This window comes from Penicillium maclennaniae (assembly GCF_028827695.1).
Source record: "Penicillium maclennaniae strain IBT 15551 chromosome Unknown utg000003l:1.0-5670915.0:1.0-5674809.0, whole genome shotgun sequence".
NCBI classification, from domain to species: domain Eukaryota; kingdom Fungi; phylum Ascomycota; class Eurotiomycetes; order Eurotiales; family Aspergillaceae; genus Penicillium; species Penicillium maclennaniae.
In genome coordinates this window covers 2,723,263-2,734,994 of record NW_026623215.1, presented here as the reverse complement: position 1 = coordinate 2,734,994, position 11,732 = coordinate 2,723,263, and the positions used below count along the sequence as shown (strand labels likewise).

At 52.8% G+C, this 11,732-nt stretch overlaps 6 protein-coding genes across 6 annotated transcripts; 3 read left to right on the top strand and 3 right to left on the bottom strand.

Moving 5' to 3' along the window:
* Positions 1-187: 187 nt before the first annotated feature.
* N7477_003129 (CAP-Gly domain containing linker protein BIK1) lies at positions 188-2,209 on the top strand (the record flags this gene model as incomplete). Its single annotated transcript, XM_056964792.1, has 3 exons — positions 188-941; positions 1,000-1,745; positions 1,784-2,209. The coding sequence occupies 3 exons, from the start codon at positions 188-190 to the stop codon at positions 2,207-2,209; spliced, it is 1,926 nt and encodes a 641-aa protein (XP_056824745.1).
* A 618-nt stretch (positions 2,210-2,827) lies between these two features.
* On the bottom strand, positions 2,828-3,506 carry N7477_003128 (3-hydroxyanthranilate 3,4-dioxygenase; the record flags this gene model as incomplete). The annotated part of the gene is made up of 2 exons (XM_056964791.1): positions 2,828-2,953; positions 3,021-3,506. The coding sequence occupies 2 exons, from the start codon at positions 3,504-3,506 to the stop codon at positions 2,828-2,830; spliced, it is 612 nt and encodes a 203-aa protein (XP_056824744.1).
* A 242-nt stretch (positions 3,507-3,748) lies between these two features.
* On the top strand, positions 3,749-4,963 carry N7477_003127 (RNA 3'-terminal phosphate cyclase-like protein; the record flags this gene model as incomplete). The annotated part of the gene is made up of 1 exon (XM_056964790.1): positions 3,749-4,963. The coding sequence occupies one exon, from the start codon at positions 3,749-3,751 to the stop codon at positions 4,961-4,963; it is 1,215 nt and encodes a 404-aa protein (XP_056824743.1).
* Positions 4,964-5,554: 591 nt separating this feature from the next.
* lysF (homoaconitase LysF) lies at positions 5,555-7,889 on the bottom strand (the record flags this gene model as incomplete). The annotated part of the gene is made up of 5 exons (XM_056964789.1): positions 5,555-6,034; positions 6,100-6,290; positions 6,338-7,388; positions 7,427-7,820; positions 7,870-7,889. The coding sequence occupies 5 exons, from the start codon at positions 7,887-7,889 to the stop codon at positions 5,555-5,557; spliced, it is 2,136 nt and encodes a 711-aa protein (XP_056824742.1).
* Positions 7,890-8,759: 870 nt separating this feature from the next.
* On the top strand, positions 8,760-10,150 carry N7477_003125 (O-phospho-L-serine:2-oxoglutarate transaminase; the record flags this gene model as incomplete). The annotated part of the gene is made up of 2 exons (XM_056964788.1): positions 8,760-9,524; positions 9,581-10,150. 2 exons carry the CDS (start codon positions 8,760-8,762, stop codon positions 10,148-10,150), a joined length of 1,335 nt encoding a protein of 444 aa, XP_056824741.1.
* A 182-nt stretch (positions 10,151-10,332) lies between these two features.
* On the bottom strand, positions 10,333-11,460 carry N7477_003124 (cytochrome b5 reductase family protein; the record flags this gene model as incomplete). The annotated part of the gene is made up of 1 exon (XM_056964787.1): positions 10,333-11,460. One exon carries the CDS (start codon positions 11,458-11,460, stop codon positions 10,333-10,335), a length of 1,128 nt encoding a protein of 375 aa, XP_056824740.1.
* Between the last annotated feature and the right edge of the window lie 272 nt (positions 11,461-11,732).

Genomic DNA, 11,732 nt, shown 5'->3' with positions numbered 1-11,732 from the left:
TCTTGTATATCTCGGTGCAACTGTACATACGAGTTATTTTTCCTTTCCTAGGCATTGATCTTGCCTAAATATGATCGACATTGGGCACTCCACTTGACTTCTCCTGACCTTTTTGTGCCTAATTGTGCCCCCGACCTTTCTTCGGCCCGCTCACTGAACTTCGCACCTTCACCTTTCGAACCCCATGATGGCCCCTCTTGATGATGTCCAGGTCGGTGACCTGGTAAACGTGCCCGGTGGCATGTACGGAACAGTCAAATTCTTGGGTTCGGTGGCGGGAAAACCAGGCCGCTTCGCGGGCATCGAACTGAGCTCTGAGCATGCCGCTCGAGGAAAGAACAACGGCGATGTGGATGGAAGAAAATACTTTACAACTTCTATACCAGGCTCGGGTATCTTCGTGCCCATGAACAACAGCAAGTATGTCACACGACGATCTACATCCTTGTCGGCCAGCAGCTATGGCGGGCCTCCCACCACTCCTTCGCGGGGTCCGGCCAATTTCAGCAAGTCAGTTGGTCCTGCGTTGACTACGCCTCGTCCCCGAATGCGCCGTCCGTCTCTTCCGCGTCCCGAATCACCGCGTATCGCTCCTCCAAAACTCAGCCTCGGCGGTCTACGTACACCATCCGCCGCCTCCAAGTCATCCATGTCCAATGGGTACCCAAGAAGCCCTGTCAAGGCACCCTCTAGGTTGTCGGACCGGCCTTCGTCGCGGATCAGCATGGATGACGATGCCTCGTCATATGGCAGACCCTCCGATAGTCATCGGGCTTCGTCATCGGAGATTCAAGATCTGAAGGACCAGATCAAAAGCTTAGAAAGGCAACTGCTAGACCGGGATAAGCAGCTGAACGAGCAATCTAATATGTTGGGGGAGGTCCAGAAAACCTTGGAGGAAATGGAGGGAATCGATGCCCTTTCCGTCCGAACTCAACTTCGTGAAAAGGAATGAGCGGATCAATCAATTGACTGCTGAATTCGATGGCCACCGCGCAGATTTCCGAAGCACCCTCGACACTCTGGAGATAGCTGCATCCGAGACTGAGCGTGTTTATGAGCAGCGTCTTGACGAGCTCATGCAACAAAATAAAGAGCTGCAAGACCGTGGCGAGGATGTAGAGATCGTTGCGCAACAGCTTAAGCAGTTGGAGGAGCTGGTCTCTGAGCTTGAAGAAGGACTCGAAGATGCTAGGCGAGGAGAAGCCGAAGCCAGAGCGGAAGTTGAGTTCCTTCGGGGTGAAGTGGAGAGAACCAAGATCGAACTGAAGAGAGAGCGAGACAATGTGGCCGCAGCGCTGAAGGATGCTCATTCTTCATCCGATGGCTACAGCAACTCACAACAACTGGAGCAGAAGGATGATGAGATTCGGGGCCTGAAAGCCATCATTCATTCTCTGAGCCACGGAAACCCCAACGCCATAAACGCAAATGAGATCAACTTGGATCACCAAAGTGAGCACCACGAGCAGGTTGCTCGCCTCGAACAACGCCTGCAGGAGGCCGAGGGATCCGCCGAGCATAAGAACAGCCGAATTGAAGAACTCGAGCGGCAGTTGGAAGAGCTTCGATTGAGCACTAGTAATGTAAGTCGCAACCGCAGCTCAACGGTGACTCCCTCGCCGCCGCCGCAGCAAAGACCTTCGAACTCGGGTAGCATCACTGCAAACGATACTAACCACGCACATCGTCTCTCTGATCGTACCGTGGTTCCCAATGACTGGCACGATGCCCATCAGAGCCTCGTCAATACCACCAGCGCGGAATCTCTAATTCGTCCCAGCGCCGGCTGGAATCTATGCCCGAGTCGGAACGTTCTTCTGATGACGATGCTTTGTGGTGTGAGATATGTGAGACTGGCGGACACGACATCCTTAATTGTACCAGCATGTTTGGCTCAGGAGTTGGGAAGAAGGTGGCTCAGAATGGGAAAGCTCCGGAGCCTCCTGCCGAGCAGCCCGTAGAGGCGCCGGAAGCTGGTCACGAGATCCCCCAGGAGAATGACAACCACGAAGATGATGAAGACGATGTGCCAGCCCAGAAGACTGGCCGGGATGTCGTCCTCGAAGGACTCAGAGGCATTAGTGGTCTGGGGGCTTCCATGTCCCCCATCGCCGGCAAGTCATCTGGAGTCATTGACGAGTCGAAGTGGTGTGCTCTGTGTGAGCGAGATGGCCACGAGAGCATCGACTGTCCTTTTGATGAATAATGTTCCATGGTGAATGTGCGAGTGGTCTGAAATGGCAACCAGTTAATTGTGGTTGCAGCTTATGCATTCTCGTTTCTAGACGATGCTTCGTTCTTCTCCCCTTCCACCCTGTTGCGCTGATTATGATATCCAATCTGAAGGAATCGTTGTGGTCATGTCTTGATGCTTTTGATTTGCTTCCGCCTGTGTATTATCCCTCCACATTTTGCATCTTGATAATTTTCTCGGCGGCGAGTCCATACCATTTTATCTTCGTGGGTCTTTTGACTCGGCCCTTCTTTGCCAACATTCTTGTTCTATTATATCCTTGCTTGTCCCTCTGCTTGCTTGAGCCCGTCATCTGTCGATGGAGATCCTCTCAGGCATGATGAAGTCTCAGGGCCGTATCATATGCTCATCCAAGCCCTGCTGGAGGTGAATATGAAATCTAATCCATCACCCCCGATCCAAACACTTCTCTTTCATCCCATACTTTTCACTAAGCAAGGGCGCAGTGCGGTCGTTACGAAGAATGTAAATTTTTTCCAATCTTGAAGGATAGTACACCACCATCTGCGCCAGGCTCCTGAGACATACAAATGCAACGCCTGGCTCCTTGCTTCAAGTCAACTACGCTTTTCACTCAGGACACGAAGGAGGCTGCACCAACTCCCCTTCCGCGTATCTAGTTGCCGCAATCTCCCCACACGCCTTGCATCGTCTTTTCTCCTCATCAGCACCGAACTCCTCCACAACAGCCTTGACCTGCGTCCCCAGGTCGGTGCACTCGAAGTGCTTCTCCCATACAATCTCACCACATTTCCTACAATACCATCTCATAACATCTTCCGCCCCCCTGTGCCCTTGGCTGTTCCATCACCACACCAACTGTGTCCTTAAACCGTACTGGGCAGTGTGGCGTGTTCGCCGGGAGTAGGAAAATCGAGCCCTCGTGGATAGGAATGTCCTGAAATGTAGGCGGTGTCGTCGATGTATCCACTGTCTTCAGAAGCATGGAGCCCTGGTATTGATAAAAGAATTCGGGTGTGGTGTTGATGTGGTAGTCGGTTCGAGCATTGGGACCGCCGACAATCATCACCGTGTATCCGGCTGTTGCCGGTGATGAGGGGTGGTAGACGCAATAATTATTCACCGGTGGTTGCAGAAGGTGTGAATTCGCCTCGAGCCTGGATAAGCACGCATGAGTGAGCTCTTGGTCAATTCTGGGCCGATCGACCCCGCGATGATTCACGGAGGGGCAGGTCGCGTGAGAGCGGACGTACCATTTGGGAATGTTCAGTGCTGGGGGAAGCATCATAGTTGAAGATGGTAATCAATTTACTCAAAAGATGAAATTCGACAAGACAATGAAACTAATAGAATGGAAGAAGAGAATCAGAGGCGAAAGGGTCCATACGCATTTATCTGATGACGGAGATATCCACCGGACTTAAATCGAGGTTCCGGAACGGATCAACGTGTCTCCGCCGATTTTTCGTTTTTCGATTTGGAGATGCCGCATCAGCGCGAGTCTTTGCGAGAGCATCACATTCTCTCAAAATGGCCACAACTTCTCAACCGCCTCTGCGGTTCACCACTCACCATAACTTGGTGTATCGCCTGGTTCTTTCTACCCTCACCGGCCGCACAGTGCACATCTCGCAAATTCGCTCTTCCTCGCCTACGAACCCCGGCCTATCTCCTCATGAAATTTCCTTCCTGCGACTCCTCGAAGCAGTCACCAATGGCTCTCAAATGGAGATCTCCTACACTGGTACGATCCTTGTGTATAAGCCCGGTCTTGTCACCGGCAGCACGGCCGGATCAGGTGCCAGCGGCGGCGTGATCACACATGAGCTTCCCTCAAACTGCAATCGCGGACTCAGCTACTACCTCATTCCTCTCTGTCTTCTAGCACCGTTCTCCAAAGCCCCGATCAAGATTCTTTTCACCGGTCCCGGTGTGATCACATCTTCCACCCCGACGGGTGATATGTCCGTCGACAGTGTCCGAACCGCTATTCTCCCTCTGTACAATCAATTCGGCATTTTCAACAATGTCGAGCTTCGCATCCTGCGCCGATCGAACCCCGGCCCCAATGGTAGGGGTGGCGGTGGTGAAGTTCAGTTCACTTTCGGTCATCAGGTCCGTCTGCCGAAGACTCTGCATTTGATGAATCCCGGCCGCATAAAGCGTATCCGTGGTGTCGCGTACGCGGTCGGTGTCTCAGGCTCTAACAACGCCCGTATGATCGAGGTCGCTCGTGGTATTCTGAACCCTCTCAGCCCTGATACCTACATTTTCTCCGATGTCTCGTCTGCGCCTTTGCTTCCCGTGGCGGATAAGAACAACCCCAATGCGAAGAAGAAGATTGGCCTTGGTTTCGGTCTTTCCTTGGTCGCCGAGTCTTCCACCGGCTGTCTTTACTCGGCTGACGTGGCTTCGCCGCCTTCTGGTGGTCAGCCTCCGGAGGATATTGGCAAACAGTGCGCTTTCCAATTGCTCGAGACTGTTTCCAAAGGTGGATGTGTGTCCCCCGCTGCTGCGACGACCATGCTTACTCTCATGACCATGGGATCTGAGGACGTTGGTCGTTTGCAGCTTGGCCGCGAAGTCATTGCGGACCCCAACCTGATCCAGCTGGCACGTGATCTTTCCAAGTTTGGTGCTCCTGGTTGGGGTATCCGTGATGTTGCGGGTGAGAATGAGGACGGCGATGTGATCGTCAGCGTGGTTGGTCGTGGAATTGGCAACGTCGGCCGTAAAGTCGCTTAAGCTTTACTTGAACAGCTCCCGACGCATCGTTAGCTCTTGGTTCCTGAGCGGACCAAACTCTCAATGCATTTGTACAAGTCCTATATATACAGTGACACAGCAAAAGTATCGATACCCCTCTGGCCCCACCCGCCACACCGCCTTATAATATGTTCACCGCCTATAGAAACACGCTAGATCTAGTGTCTACGCTAAGCGCGCTAACCGCGTTCTTTGCCTTATTTCTACCCTAATTCCCTCCTTCTTTCCATATCAAATCATAGCACTATAATCAGGATTCACCCCTGCCTTACGTGAAAGCACATGCGAGCTTTCCTAGGCTGCTAGCTGGTAATATAAGCGCATACATAAGCGCCATATCTAGGTCCCCCTTTCAGAAAGTTATTGGACAAGGTTTGAGGCGGCGGAATATTATATAATCAAGGTGGTGTGGTTTAGGAGGTGTCGATACTTTTGCTGTGTCACTGTAAGTCCCAAAAATATTTTCAGTTCAATAGGCTACGTCTATGCAAAGCCAAAGCTCGGGTATCACGTTACAAACGCCGCATTCCGGGTCAAACCAAGACTCAATCTTAGACTCAAGGTTCAAACTTAGGCCTCGATAGCGTTCTTGACCCACTGCTCTAGGCCGCCCTTGGCGATGATCTCCTGCACGTTGGGAGGCAGCTCGCCGACCTTGTGAGTCCATTTGGCACCGCCCTCGCCCTCCTGCACCTCAATCTGGCTGCGGCGCACATCCCAAGTCAGGGTCCAGCCGGTACGCCGGGTAAGAGCCTTGTCGTTGCCAAAGGTCTCGCGAAGACGGCTGACCAGGCGAGGAACCTCGAGACCCATCAGAGCGTTGTTGATAGAGTTACGCGAGAAGATGTTGCCGAAGCTTCCGGCCACGACCAGAGGGATTTGCTTGGCCAGAATGGCGGTAGCGGCTTGCTCACGAGAACTACCGCAACCGAAGTTGTAGCCAGTGACCAGGATGTCGCCGGCCTTGGCGAGAGTTGAGAACTCGGTGTCGTAGTTGGACATGCAGACCTGGGCCATGGTCTCCACGGGAACGTTGTCCTGGTAGGTGTACTTGCCGGGTAGATACCGTCGGTGTTGATGTTGTCTCCGTCACAGAAGACGATCTCACCAGAGACACGCTCAGGGAAACCCGGGTACACATCAGTCAAGGCATCATCAGAAGGAGTCTCTTCTACAGCAGCGTCAGCGGTAGGCTCAGGGGCAAACTTCTTCTCGCCTTCGGCCACAATGTCATCGAGCTGACCGATGATCTTCTCCAGCTGCTCATCCATGGTGAGCATACGGTCCTCTTCCTTGATACCGTCCCCTCACCGCGAACAACGCCTGTCCAACCCTCAGGGGACTTGTACCAACCGGGACCGGAGAGCTTTCCGCTCAGGGCACTGGCAGCAACAACTTCGGGGCTGCCCAAGTAGGCCTTGGCATCAGTGCTTCCCATGCGACCCTTGAAGTTACGGTTAGAGGCACTAATACCAACCTCGCCAGGCTCGAGCAGACCGGTACCGAGACCAATGCAGGGACCACAGCCAGCCGGGAGAGTAGTAGCTCCGGCATCAAGAAGAATCTGCCAGTCACCGGCCTCCTCAGCGGCGATCTGCTCAGGAATAGAAGCAGCAGCAATGTAGAACTGAACACCATCCGCAATCTTGGGAATTTTGCCATCGTTCTTCTCCGCAGCCTCCTTGAACACACGGGCCGCGGCAGCAATATCTGAAGCTCGCGAGTTGGTGCAAGAGACGAGGTAGGCCTTGTTGACAGAGATGTTGGCAGCCTCCAACTCGCTGAGAGGAGTAGCGACCTTGACAGAGTTGGGACCGGACACGTAAGGAGTAAGCGAAGATAGGTCCAAGAAGAGCTCCTTGGCGTACTTAGCACCCTTGTCCGCAACGAGAGGGTTGGCGAAGAGCTCGTCCAGGATGGGGTGAGTGAATCGCTCAGCGGCCTTGGTCTTATAGGGACCGTCAGCCAGGCCCATAGCGGCAGTAGTCGCCTTCGCCTTCAACCAGCCCTTAAGAACGCCGTCAAGAGGGAACAATCCAGATAAAGCACCCCATTCAGTGGTCATGTTGGCAATGGTCAACCGGTCGTCCACAGAGAGACTCCACATGGCCTCCTCAGAGCCGGTGAACTCAATGGCGTGGTTTAGAACGTCATCCTTGCCAAAGAGACCGCAAAGAGCAACAATCACATCCTTACCAGTGACACCAGGAGGCAAGACACCGGAGAAGTTGACCCTGGCTACAGGGGGAATCTGCCACCAGGTCTTACCAGTCGCCCAGATACTGGCGCCATCGGTACGCACAATGGGAGTACCCAAACATCCGACACCGCCGTACATGTTACTGTGGCTATCCGAGGCCACGACCAATGTACCGGGCCAGGCGAAACCCTCCTCGACCATGATCTGATGACCAATTCCCGACCAGCGGGATAGAACTCCACCCCGTGCAGTTTCGCAAAGCTCTCAATTTGCTGGTACTTCTGCAGGTTCTTCTCGGATTTGTTCTGCACGTCATGATCGAGGGTCATGACAATCTGGTTTGGGTCGTGCAGTTTGGAGGCACCAATGGACATGAACTTCAATGCTACGGGCCAGGAGTTGTCGTGGGTCATGCAGCGATGGGGAGAGATGGTGACATAGTCGCCGGACTTGACATACTTGTCCTTGGCGAGGCCCACGGAGTATTGCTGCACAATCTTCTCGGTGAGGGTTTGAGGTGTAGCCTTAGAGGTCTGCAGTGACGAGAACAGGGCGGCGGCGGCAGGGTCGTCAAGCTGGGAATGGAAGGCTTGGCTCAAGAAGACACGGGAGGTAGCGAATGTTCGGCGCAGGGATCTGGGGGACCGGGCTGCGCATAGCCCAGCGCCGGCCGGAGTTGGCAGACGGCATCAATCGGGACTGCATTGGGAGTGAGAGCTGGCTTCAGAAGAGGGGATTTGAAACGGGGTTGAGACTCACAGTCATTGTGCCCACCGACTCAGGTCTATGTATACAGATACAAAGATCTCGGAATGTCAAGTAGAGAAGAAATCCTCCGGTTGACCGGCAAATGAGCAACCATATGTATCGAGATGACTCATCAAACGCATCATTGGCCGATCGTGTCAAACAATGCAAACTTTCAGCACGTGCTTGAGTCCGATCCGCCGATGTCGGCTTCATTTTTGGAGTATGGCTAACCGGTGCATTTGACAATCACGAATCCTTTTGAGAGAACCCGAGTCGTAGGCTTGATTCATCAAAATATAACCAATACCATATTTCATCATCTTAGAGATCGCAAGCTCTTGAAATCTACTCTATCGACGTATCCCGCATGACGCGGATCATCCCCGCTATGATTATCTCATAGAAAAGGATGACCTGATAATTCCACCTTGCGTCCTTCTCAATTGAGCAATTTTAATGCACTATGCCATCAAATATTTATATATATTCACTAAGTTGGAAATCCTGTATGCAATTGGTCCAACGTCTTCGTAGGTTACTCCTCTAATGCCTTATACGCAATTGACTCATACCCCACCAATGCCGCTAAAAATCTATTCCTTATCCGAATGTACGTAGACAGATATTCTGATCAAGAGTCTGACATTAAGTTCCAACCAGGTAATGTCCGTATGGTAAACAAGAAGAGTGACTCATTGGCAGTGGTGACTCCAAAGTTGATCCACCAAGGTACGGTCCACCCGACATTCTTTTCCTGTCCCACTACCTTTTTCTTTCCTGTCTACGCTCGTGGTACCCCAACCTACCCATCAAACACACTTTGAAATGCCTAGCCGGCAAGAAGTCTCCTACTTTGGAGCTGGTCCAGCTCCTCTCCCGACTACGGTCGTCGAGGCTGGGGCGAAAGCCTTCGTTAACTACAATGACTGTGGTCTCGGCCTCGGCGAGATCTCCCACCGTTCCCCCACCGCAAACAAGATTCTCGAAGACGCAAAGGCCAATCTAGCCACTCTCCTCGATATTCCTGACAACTATGAGATTCTGTTTATGCAGGCTGGTGGCAGTGGCGGGTTCAGCGCTGTTGTGCAGAACCTCGTCTCTGTCTGGATTGAGCGCCGCCGCCGCAGGGCTGAAACTGAAGTGCAGAAGGCCAACCCTGGCGCTGAGAAGGCTCAGGTCGATGAACTTGTTTTCCAAAGACTCCAGGCAGAGGTCGATGAGGAGCTGAAGCTCGATTATCTGGTGACTGGATCTTGGTCGCTGAAGGCTTCGCAGGAAGCTGCCAAGCTCGTGGGCTCAAAATACGTCAATGTTGCCCTCGATGCTCGGAAGGCAAATGATGGAAAGTTTGGCAAGATCCCCGCGGAGGAGACTTGGTCCTTGACCCCCACCAAGCGTGAGGGTGGTAAGGGTTCTGCCTTTGTCTACTTCTGCGACAACGAGACCGTGGATGGTGTTGAATTCCCGAGTTTCCCCAAGTCTCTGGAGGCGCAGGGTCAGGAGGAAGAGGATGAGCGTCTTGTTGTCGCTGATATGAGCTCTAACTTTATCAGCCGCAAGGTTGATGTCAGCAAGTACGCTGTGATCTTTGTACGTTATATTCAGTATCACCTTGTTTCAGCACATCTAACGCACAAATTTCATAGGGCGGCGCACAGAAGAACATTGGTGTTACTGGTATCACTATTGCCATCGTTCGCAAGGATCTTCTACCTCCTCAGACCGCGACTCCCCCTCCTGCGCTTCTGCACCGGTTGAACATTGGTGGACTCCCTGGGCCCGTTGTACTTGATTATGCCACAATTGCCAAGAACAACTCCCTATACAACACACTCCCTATCTTCAATCTCTGGATTGCCGGTCAGGTCATGGCCGACCTTGTGTCTGCTTTCGGTCTGCAGAAGGTTAGCGGACAGGAGGAGATTGCCGACAAGAAGGCCGATCTCATCTACGGAGCTCTGGACAAGTACCCCCAGGTGTACCAGGTTGTGCCCGACAAGAGTGTCCGTAGCCGCATGAATATTTGCTTCCGTGTCAGCGGCGGCAATGACGCGAAGGAGAAGGAATTCCTTGCTGGTGCAGAGAAGCGGTTCCTCCAGGGCCTCAAGGGTCACCGCAGCGTAGGCGGTATGCGCGCCAGCAACTACAACGCAGTTCCTTTGGAGAACGTGCAGAAGCTGGTGCAGTACCTTGAGGATTTCGCCACTGGACAATAGACTTCCCCTTATGCCAGTTGTATTATCGATGTACTGAAACTGCAGCTTGGGGATTTCCTGCCTAGAGTTGAGGAGAACAATGGACTCTCGGGTCCAGGGCATTTTCGACTATTCAACACAACTCCCCAGATATGCTATATGCGGAAAAAAGAGATTTATGATACAAACGACCCAAACAAGAATCAGAGTTTCCACACCCCCCAGTCCTTGAGATCTAATTCCTTGATGACTCCCATGACGGGTCCCTGTAACTCCTGTCCTTGTGCCCAGACCTTGGGACCGGCCACATAGCTGATGAATCCTGCAGGGCCTGATACTAATATCAGTTTGCTCTTGCGCAAACTGTCGGTAGGACGTGTGGACTCGATGAACTTGGAGATATCCTGCTTTCCAATGAACCTGTTCTCCTCATCCAAGTAGTAATCCACTGTAACCTGCCCCGGATATTGATATTTGAGGGCCTCTAGCTCCTTAACAATGAGAGAAGTGGCCTGCTTCGAGGAAGTTGCAGCATCTGCCCGAGTGCCGGGGGCAGTGCTCTCGGACGAGCCAAACCACCCCGAGTACCAGGATCGCCGCAACGGAGCTTTGACGGTGTCACTCTCACCGCCCATGCAATCTTCTCTTAAGCGACTAGCCCAAAGAATGTGTATTCTCGGTCGGTTCTCGCTAGTCGTGCGGCTCAGGAGGGAATATCCCGCTTGCAAGGCCGGAGCAATACCCGTTCCACCAGCAATGAACAGTATTTCATTCGTTTCCTCGGGAATAGCGCACTCAATTTGTGGTCCTCGCATCTCAATATCTGCACCTATTTTCAACGTGTGTAGGTATCGCGAGACTTCTCCGAACGGGTCCTTTCGAATAAAGAATCGCAGGTAGCCTTCATTCTCTTCGTCCACACTTAATGATGTAGCTGCCGTTGTTGGTAAAGGTGTATAATCGCGACCAATTTGCAGCTGGGGCTGCTTGAACATCACACTCCATACTCCGGTTCGCCAGGCGTTTTCGTATACGTCGTAGTTGCTGTCGCTGGGGTATCGCGGGCGAAGCGTGAACAGGCTACTCGTCGCAGACACGGGCTCTCGGGCCACAAGACTGTACTTTGTGAATGTTTCCGGGTTTAAAGTTCCTGAGTTGGGAGTCTGCGATCGAATGTACGCGCCGGCACCGGCGGCCGCGGCGCTCACGACAGCGAATCCTAGCCAGCGGTTCTTTGCAGACTTAGGGGAGGAAGTCGATGCATAGCGTCGAGACAAAGCCGTGGACCGGATAGCAGGGCGGACCCTGTGGCACGCCGAGGAAGGATTCATGAGGTGTATTGCATGATCCAAGGATCGAGGGATCAAAAGATCAAAGGAGTGAAAGGCGGCGGGGAATTTGGAGGCGGCGATTGGGTGATCGACGGTTAAATAAAATGGCACCCCTTGGCAACTCGCCTTGACCTCCCTTTCCCTTTCTTTTTTCCTTTCTCCAAGAATTGGGATCGGATCATGGAGTGTCTTGTCGACCTCTCTTCACCAGTCCATAGTCCGACCCAGCTCTGAATCCCTAATCGCACTCCGCCTCCCGACCTCAACGTTTA